This window comes from Choloepus didactylus, chromosome 27, assembly GCF_015220235.1.
Source record: "Choloepus didactylus isolate mChoDid1 chromosome 27, mChoDid1.pri, whole genome shotgun sequence".
Taxonomy (NCBI): Eukaryota; Metazoa; Chordata; class Mammalia; order Pilosa; family Megalonychidae; genus Choloepus; species Choloepus didactylus.
In genome coordinates this window covers 19,239,333-19,249,431 of record NC_051333.1, presented here as the reverse complement: position 1 = coordinate 19,249,431, position 10,099 = coordinate 19,239,333, and the positions used below count along the sequence as shown (strand labels likewise).

The 10,099-nt window shown below is 41.0% G+C and overlaps 1 protein-coding gene across 2 annotated transcripts; it reads left to right on the top strand.

Moving 5' to 3' along the window:
- Positions 1–293: 293 nt before the first annotated feature.
- On the top strand, positions 294–9,332 carry LOC119521797 (cytochrome c oxidase subunit 6B1). 2 transcript variants are annotated; one of them, XM_037820470.1, is made up of 5 exons: positions 320–389; positions 763–946; positions 2,043–2,159; positions 3,346–3,446; positions 9,144–9,332. In XM_037820470.1, the coding sequence occupies exons 3-5, from the start codon at positions 2,054–2,056 to the stop codon at positions 9,195–9,197; spliced, it is 261 nt and encodes an 86-aa protein (XP_037676398.1). In that variant the 5' UTR covers positions 320–389; positions 763–946; positions 2,043–2,053; the 3' UTR covers positions 9,198–9,332. The 2 variants fall into 2 exon arrangements, with proteins under 2 accessions (XP_037676396.1, XP_037676398.1); XM_037820468.1 differs by lacking the exon at positions 763–946 and having other exon boundaries at positions 294–389.
- The last annotated feature ends 767 nt before the right edge of the window (positions 9,333–10,099 follow it).

Genomic DNA, 10,099 nt, shown 5'->3' with positions numbered 1-10,099 from the left:
AATACTTCTTGCATAAATAAAAACACTTCCTCTGGGTCATTTTCCCCCAGGCCCGCTCTCCAGACAGTCCCGAGACCCAGAAATCTTTTCTCCTAGGTAAAGACAAGGTGATAAGAGCCTCTATCTAGGAGTCCCCAGCTCCTGCTCGGGGCCATTCGAAGAGCCGCGCGAGCTCTCGATTGGTCCGGCAGTGATGTTGAACATGCATTCAGCCCAATAGGAAGTCGAAGCTCGCTGGATGGGCGGGGCCAGAGTGACATCCGGGGACTGACTTCCCTGTGCTCCGCCTCGCACCACTTCCGGTCTGTCTTAATTCCGTTTCCGGTTCGAGACGGAAGGCTGTGGTGAGGGTCACATTGAGCTGCGAGGGAATCCTGCGGCGCTCTTAGGTGAGTGTGATGGACTCAGAAATGTGGGTCCCCAATAAGGGGGTCTGCGGACCCGATCTCCCAGCTTCCCCGACAGGGTGAGGCTTCCGGCGGGCGGCGGCCGGCCTTCCCGGTGCCGCAACCTCGGACCTTGTGGTTCTGTTATTAATAATAACTAACATTTGTGGAGTTCTTCCTTAGTGCCCGATAGCATTCCAAGCGACTTACTTAGACTGATTCATTTAATCTCCCTATCCTCATGAAGTAGGGCCTGTGATTATCTCCTTTTGTCGTTGAAGAAACTGCGGCTCAGAGATGTTAAGCGAATTAGCCAAGGCCACAGCTACCAGGGTTTGGACCCACTAATTTGGACTGCATTGCTCCTAATCACCAGGCCGCGGCCGTGACCTCCGGGGCGTCCCTGGGCCGCAGCCTGGCTGTCTGGTGTCTGATCCCGCTCTCCCCCTTGCACGTTGGAGGGGCCGCAGCATCATCCCCGAGCCACCATCACCTCCAAATATCGAGTCGAGATAGCACCCCGAGCTCTTCTTGCGACGCCGTCGGTGTCCCAGCGGCTGGTATTGTACTGTCCCTCTCTCCCGAAGGATTATCTGGTGCTCCCAGACCGCCAGCACTGCCTTGGGCCGCTTGAATTGAATACTGGCTTGCACGCCTTAATATAGCCCATGACTTCTTATTTTCTCTGGAATACCGAGGCCGTTTCTTGCAGATTTCATGGCGACAACTGTGTGTCCCCTTTTCAGAGATATAATAACAGGTTTTTAACCCTAGGTCCACAGAACCGATAGGATTCAAGAAGTGCTAGTAATTGAATGGGGAAAAAGTTTTATCAGTAGTTTTTACTGACCTCCAGTTGAAATGTAGCATTTTCTGCAGTTAGGAATGCAGGCAACAACCTCAGTAGCATGGCTGATATACCGCTGTGATGTTTCTGACACCTATGACTTTGTCACCAATTGAAATCACAGATATTCTTATATCACATTACAGCTGTTGCACATATCACAAAATATTTTCGCTTGTGATTTCTTCAACATTATGGCAATTAATAAATCTGTGAGTAGATGTAAATGGTTTTCTTTTTGATCCAGTGCAGTTTTTAATGCCTTTAAATATAGTCTGAAAAAGAGGTTTATAGTGTTAATCAGATTCCTGAGCAGTTCATAGCACCAAAAAGATTAAGAACTTCTGTAGTGTAGGGTAGTCCAGTGATTGAGTACAGCCCCACCAGTTGTGTGCTGCTTGACTGTGGGAAGTCACTTAGATGCCCTGTCCCTTCCTCGTCTGTGAGATGGGGATAGTAATACTTCCTGTCTTATAGAGAGGCTATTAGAGGAGTAAAGTATGTTGAACAGCACCTGGCCTGTAATAAACACTCAGTACATATAGCTACTATTTTTGGAACCAGGGCTGATTTTGCTAAGGAGTTGCCCCTAGCCTGCTGTGACTTCCACTACTCAGATGTATGGATTGACCCTGCCTTTCACTTGTGTGTGTGTGCATGTGTGCGTGTCTGTAGCGGGAGGGAGTGGTGCTTTCTTTGTGCCCAGTCTATTTTTCTGTATCTGGGCCTCCATTGGGCCTGGGCGGGCTGACATCCCTATGTCTAAGCCCCCCAAAACCCTTATCAGCATCCACCCCCTTTGCCTCCAGGAGTCAGCACCATGGCAGAAGACATCAAGACCAAAATCAAGAACTACCGAACTGCCCCTTTTGACAGCCGCTTCCCCAACCAGAACCAGACCAGGAACTGCTGGCAGAACTACCTGGGTAAGAAGGGTGTGGTCATGGGGGAGTGCAGACCTTCCCCTGGTCCCACACCTCAAGTCCCTCACCTCTTGCCTACTCCTAGAGCACCCATGCACCTTAACGCTGGTCTTGGCCTCCTCGCTTTTATTCTGGACATCAGACCTCTGGAGGGCTCAAGCCCTCATCAACGACTGCTTCAGGATCTGGGCCAGAGTCACAAACATTGGTTCTTACAATGATTTTTCTTTTTTTGAGTGTGTGTATGTGTGTGTGTGTATAAATAATGTAACATATGTAAAACATAATGTACAGCTAAGTTAATAATTATAAAGTGAACCCCCGTGCAACCATAACCAGTATAGAAAAACAGAATATTGCCAGCACTCTGAACTCCCCCACCCCCTGCATGTCTCTTCTTGAATACAACTCCCTCCTCCCCCTAGAAGTGTAACCACTAACCTGACTTATCACATTTTTGGTTTTACCTCTGTTTTAGATTTGCCCCTTTGTGAACTTTATAAATACTGTGTTTTCTTTTTTTGTGTGAATTTCTTCATTTAGCAGTTTTCAGGAATCATCCATGCTGTGGTGTGCAGTTCGCTCATTTTCATTATTATACAGAAGTCCACAATTTATTCTATCCATGGACACTTTGATTTTGGAGTTTTAATGAACAGGGCTGCCATAAACATTCTTATAAATGTAATCCAATACCATGAGCATGCTTTCCTATCTAGGAAATGTGCCCAGAAGTAGATTGCCTAGAGTTTTGTTTTGTTTTTTGAATTTGAATGAATTGCCTATTTTAAAAAAGCATATTATTCCTTTCCTGCCTTCCTCTCTGGAACTCCCAGTATCTCAATATCAAGATCATCTTCCCCTTCCCTTGCCCTGGTTCTGGGCTTCCATAATCTGTGTCCTTATGCTTCCCCATCATCCCTGACCCCAGAATTTTTTAATTGCTTCTCAAAAGTGGGTTACAAATTCAATTCAATGAGTTGTGCGCAGACCTTTTCAATGGATTTGTAAGAGTATGCATTCTTTGTGACACTTCTTTTTCCATTGAGAGAGAGAGAGAGAGTGTGTGTGTGTGTGTGTGTGTGTGTGTAACTGGACATGAGGTAAAAAATATTTCCCACTGTGAGTTTTGGTCAGAAATGTGTTCGAGCCCTGGATCTGGGCTTACCCTGAACCCCTTTCTTCACAGACTTTCACCGCTGCGAGAAGGCAATGACTGCTAAAGACGGTGACGTCTCCGTGTGCGAATGGTACCGGCGTGTGTATAAGTCCCTCTGCCCCATATCCTGGGTAGGTGCCTCCTGCTGGGGCCCTTGGGATGAAGGGTGGTGGGGTTTGAGAAGAGGGGAGTATGGTGACCTGGTGGGAGCTCATCTCCAAGGAACAAGGGAAGACAAGGTGTCACGTTGTCCATGTGGCTCATGCCTTTTCCTCTTCCTAGAATTGCCTCCCTTCTTTGACACCTCTTAGCCCTCTCAGCCAAGACCACCAGGGCCTTCTCCTTGCTGGATCCATCTCTCATTCACTTTACAAATGCATACTCAGTGCCAGGGCCCTGTCCCTATGAGCTCATCATCTTGTATAATCCTGTCCTTTTTTATGAATATTTTCAAATACATGTAAAAGTAGAGTATCTTAATGACCCCAGATATACCCATCACCTAAATTGAATAGTTGTCAAGAGTTTTCTGCATTTGCTTCATCTGTCACTTTTTTTTTTTTTGTCTTTTTTCCTCTGTGGAATTATTCTAAAGCAAATCTCAGACATGTGATTTTACCCTTTCCTCCTTCAGCATGCATCTCTTTAAGAACACCACCATGTAGTCCTTTGAGCCCTGATCTGTCCAGACCTTTTGCCAGCATTTAGTACTCTTTGCCACACCATCTTTTTTTAAGAGAGTTTAACATTACCCTATTTGTTAAAAATCAAAACTCCTAATAACTGCAAGACACATTGAGAGGTGTTTAAATTACTGAAGGGGAATGTAACAAGCATGCTAATTTCAGAGATGTTAAAATGAAGAACATGTATCTTAGACTAAAAGTATGATACTATTACAAAAGTAATAGTGCACATGTAAAAAAAAAAAAAAAAAAAAAATGCAACCAGTACAGTAAAATAAGAAAATGGAAGCCCTTCTGTGCTCCCCAGTTCCCCTTCCCCTTTTTTTCCTTAATAAATTTATCATATACAAACTTGTGGAACTTTGTTTATGAGTGGCTCATATTATATAGTCTGTTCTGCAGCTTGCTTTTCTATGACTTATCAGTGAGTCTCAGAGCCTTATTTTTTATTGAAAGGTTTATTAAATATGTACAAACAAAACTAGGTACAAATGCTCTTGTACAATCATTAAACAAAAAAAAATACATAACACTAAAGTGAATACAATGCAAATTAACATTTTAATGTAGCAGGTGATGTTTAGCTGAATCTAAATTGCCTTTAAAAAAAAAAAAATTAGAAAAGCTATGGGTTTACAGAACAGTCATGCATATAATATAGGATTCCTGTATACCACCCCACCACCCACGCCTTGCATCGGTGTAGAATATTGTTCCAATTGATGATGGTACATTTTAATAATTGTATTATTAATTAATTACAGTCCATGGTTTAATTTAGGGTTCACTGTGTAGTATAGTTCCATGGATTTTTTTAAAATTTTTATTCTGTTACCATATATACAATCTAACATTTCCTTCTTTTAATCGTATTCGGTTGTATGTTTCAGTGCCGTTAATTGCATTCACAATGTGCTACCATCATCATCACCATCCATTTACCAAAACATTTCCATCCTTCCAGATAAGAACCCTGTACATTTTAAGCCTGGGCTTCCCATTCCCTATCCCCACTCCATCCCCTGGTAACCTGTATTCTAGATTCTGACTCTGTGTGAGTTTGCTTAGTTTACTTATTTCAAAACAGTGAAGTCATGCAACATTTGTCCTTTTGTGTCTGGCTTATTTCACTCAACATGGTGTCTCAAAGGGTTATGCATGTTGTTGCATGTACCAGGACTTCATTCCTTTTTATGGTTGAATAATAATCCATTGTATGTATATATCACATTTTGTTTATCCATCCCTTTGCTGATGGGCACTTGTGTTGCTCCCAACTTTTGGCAGTTGTGAATAATGCTGCTGTGAACATCAGTGTGTGTTTGTTTGCGTCCCTGCTTTCAATTCTTTTGAGTATATACTGAGTAGCAGGATTGCCAGGTCTCATGGTAGTTCTATACTTAAGCTTTCTGGGGAACTGCCAAACTGTCTTCTACAGCAGCTGCACCATTTTACACTGCCACCAGCAATGAATGAGTGTTCCTATTTCTCCACATACTCTCCAACACTTACTTTCAATTTTTTTAATAGCAGCCATTCTGGTGGGTGTGAAATGACATATCATTGTGGTTTTGATTTGCATTTCCCTGATGGCTAATGATGTTGAGCATATTTTCATGTGCTTTCTGTACATTTATATATCTTCTTTGGAGAGATGCCTATTCAAATCTTTTGCCTGTTATTAAATTGGGTTGTTTGTCTTTTTGTTATTAAGTTGCAGGATTTCTTTGTATATTCTGGTTATTAATCCTTTGTTGGCTATGTGGTTTCCAAATATTTTCTTCCATTGTTCAAGTTGTCATTTTACTTTCATGATAAAGTCCTTTGAGGAACAAAAGTTTTTAATTCTGATGAGGGCTTTGGGTGTATCTTGTAGTCCTTTTTTAATGACAGTGTTTGTAGATTTGCCTTACTCCTTATAGTAACTTATTGATGTTTTTATTTAGCTTGTCCCCCACCACACCCCACCCCACCCCCTTTAAAAAAAAAAAACTAGAGTAGTTGTATGCATACAGAAAATACATAGTTTCCATATACCCCCTAGCTGGTCCCTGTTTGATAGATCTTATGTTCTAATTTTTCAGCACATTAAGCATCCTTGACATACATGTCTTTGGCTCAGTTCTCTAGAACAGATTAATTGTGTGGCCCTCTTTGCCTCAGCTTCTGTGGCCCTGTCCTCACTGTAATTTTCTCTGATCCCTCTGACCACACTGTCTCAGGTGTCTTTGAGTACCCTCTGCCCTCCCAGGATTTCTCCTCATCCTCGGTCATCTCAGGTAACATAATGTTGCAATACCCATAATATCTCTCCCCCAGCTACAGGGCCTGAGCTAGGGCCTCATTGGTGACTGTTAGATAAGGTGCCAGGAAGTATGTTCCCACTCCCAGCACTGCCCTGTACCTGTCTCCAGGGCTTGCACCTGCCTTTACCTGGGGAGCATCAGCCTGTGTCGTTCTCTGCCCTGGTAGGGCTGGATACAATAGTCTACACAGGCCCCTTAACTCCCAACAGCCCTGGCTTCTTTATTCTAAAAAAAACCTTGGTGTCAGTAATTACAGGTGGTTTTTTATTGTTGTTTTTGTTTCTTCTAAGCACTTCACAGAAAGTTAGAACATAGGGGGAGGGAGAGAACATTTTTCCTCATCCTCCTGACCTGGCTGCTAGTAGGGGGTATTTCCAGGTTTTCCTGTATATATATATATTTTAATTAAGCTCTAATCACTGTGTTAGTTGCTATTGGATTTTTTATTTGTTTGTTTATTTTATTTTATTTTGTCCAGCAGTTTTCCTATAACGTAAGCATTTCAAGCACTTTTCCAACCATCCTTTGTTTTCCAGTTTAAAAAAACTTTAGCTTCTCCAAGAAAAATAACATTAGCTTTTTGTAGACTCTTCAAAAAATTATTTATGGAATATGGAAAGTGAAAGCCCCCTGATGATCACCCCTTCCAAGCCTCAAAGTTAATTTCCCTTAGCAATTTGGTATAAATTTTTTTCTTCTTTTCCTGTGTGCTGGTATGTATGTGTAGGGGTTTGTGTGTATTTTTTTTAATTAAATTCAGTTTTATTGAGTGTGTATTTTTTACACAATTGGGGTTCATACCCTAGATACTGTTCTGCACTTCACTTTTTTAATTTAACATTCCTTGTATACCTATTTTCATGTCAATTTAATCTACTCAGTTAAAGGCAGGTTGGTTGAGTAGCCGTCACCTTTAATAGTTAAAAAATATTCCCTTCCCCTTTAGCTGCACTCGTGTGTATCTTTGACTTCAGTGAACATCTCCATGGCAGGAAATGTTCTCCCCTGTATTTGAATGGTTTTCTTCCCATGAAATGGAATTATTGGGGTAAATGGTAACTTGCCAAAGCAGCAGACCAGTCTTTCATTGCCCCTCATTCCCCAACATTGCATTTTTTAAATGCCAATTAAAAAAAAAAAAAAAACGGATAAAACCAGCAACTGAGAATTTCAAATAGAGAGCTGTGAATTAGGGACACCAGTTGAACCCCAGTTGTGAAAAAGATGTTCATCCCTGCTCTAATCAGGGAAACAAAACTGAAAACAACGGAGATGCACATTTCTACCATGCAGCCTGGTACAAAAATTATAAAGGTTGATTTTGCAAAGAGTTGGTAAAATAGGTTCTCTGACAGCTGTTGGTGGTTCTATAGATTGGTCCAATTTTTTTTTTTTTCAGTAAGTAATGGGCTCACAGTTTCAATTTATTATCAAAGTATTTCCATCGGATAACCTGAAAAGATAGAGACATGGAGCTACATAGATGCAATTTTGCCCTTTTATTGTAACAACTCTTTAAAACAGACTTAAATTTGGAAATCTTGCTTGCAAACCAGAAGTAGGTATATCTCTAGATTTCTGTCAAATGCATTTTTACCCCAAAGTTTGTGCTTAAAACTTTTTGTCAATATGATTTGTAAGTTTAAAAATTTTCAAATCTTCACCTGTATATCACTTTACAGATCTTGGTTCATAGCTGTTTATCTCAGAATAATAGTCTAATCATTTTTGAGGTCAGATTTGGCAGGATCTTCCAAAATGAAAAAAAAACATACTCCTTTGACCTGACAATTCTGTGTCTAGGCATCCACAAAAACATTCATGTACAAGGATGTCCACTACAGAGTTGTTTATAAAGGGACACATTCAGAAACAATGATGGGACAGTTATCTTGACAGCCTTTATGGAGAATGTATTGATCTATGTGACAGGACACATAAAGATCTCCCTAAAATATGTGGAAAAAACAAGTTGCAGAACAATCTATATAGTATGACCTGGTATTTTTTAAAATACTGTGTGTGTGTGTATGTGTGTGTATGTAAACAAAATAGGCATATAAATGGCATTTACCAGCCTCATTATAAGTGCTTTACATCATATTAGGTCAAACATGCCAGAACAATCATATGAGGTAGGTACTATTATCAGTATTCTCTTTTTACAGAATTGGAAACGGAGGCCCAGAGAGGTTGAGTAACTTGCCTGAGATCACACAGCTAGGAATTTATGGAGTGGGAGTTTAGATTCTGTCTTCATTTGTCTAGCATTGTCTGTATATGTGCAAATGAATATGCTTGTAGCTGCCTGTAGGGAGGCCCATCAGAACCAGAGTGCTACTTCTGGGAAGTGTTAACCATTTGATATATGCCTTTACATCATTTTTTTATACATGCACATACAACTGTAACAGTGGGATTGCACTGTATATTCTGTTTAGCACTTCTATGCATTTGACTATATATCTCGGTGATAGATTTGTGCCAGAGCATAGTTCTATCTCATTTTTCTCACAGCTGCCTAGTATTCCACCTTCCCTGTATTCCTTTAAGCAGTATTGAGTAATAACTCTAGGGTTCCTGAAGCAAGGGACAACCCTATAGCAACCCTGGGATTTTTCTGCCTGTGTCTCCTCATTCCTGTGTCAGCTCATTCAAGACAGTGATTTTTGTCTTTCTGGGTCGCTGCTGATTCCTCAGCTCCTGGTACAATAGCAGGTGCCTGTGGTTACTTGTTTTCTGGCTGAACAGATGGGCACAGTGAGGAACACAAAAGAAATCCACCCATCTAGTTGCCCCACAGCTGAAGGAAGTGACACTCTCTGTCTTTCCACAGGTGTCAGCCTGGGACGACCGCAGGGCAGAAGGCACATTTCCTGGGAAGATCTGAACTGGCCTATCCCACTTCTTCCCTGTCCTTCATCCTTCTCCCAGGGTGGTGAAGGGGGACCTGGTTACATAATGACCCCCACCCTGGGATCCTGAATCATGATATAACTAATAATAAAAACTTACTGGAAAACTATGAGAGTGTGTGTGTAAAAGAGGTGGACAATTGGGCAAGAAAAAGCTGGAATGGAAGAGAAGTCTCTAGATTTCTGATTATGGCATTGGGAATGGGGGAAAGGGGTGTAAGAGCACTTTTCTGGTTTGTTTGTTTGTTTTTAAATTTTAGCGAACTTTGACCACCTCCTATGTGCCAGGCCATTGATAGGGTGGGCGATTATACAGAATAGCCTCAAGTCCCTATTCATGCAAAAGTTCATCTGTATGTTCCCCTTTATTATCTGCACTATGTTATGTCTTTTTAAAAACATTTCTTATGTAGTTTTTGAACAGCATGCAAAATAGCATAATAAATTCCTATGTACCCACCATTCAGCTTCAACAGTTATCGATATGTAACAATCCTGTTTCGTGTCTTAACTCCACCCCAGATAATTTTAAAGCAAATCTTGGAGATATGTTTTATCCTGCAATATGTATGCATATGTATATCTTAGAGATACAGATTCCTTTTTTTAACATAATACTACCATTATTACACATAAGAAATTACCATAATCATGTACTGGACCCTTCTGCACAGTTTGTAATTTCTCCCTGTTTTCTGGACCTCTTTCATTTTGATGATTGGAAGTAATTTTAATAGGCAGTCTAAATTGAGAATATTCTTTTACATTGCCACAACTTCATCCACCAAACTTGTCAACTAGACACTCTGAGGCAGCGTGGCGAGTGGAACACCATCCTGTGGCAGAATTATTGTTTCCTCAAAAATCTATCATGTGG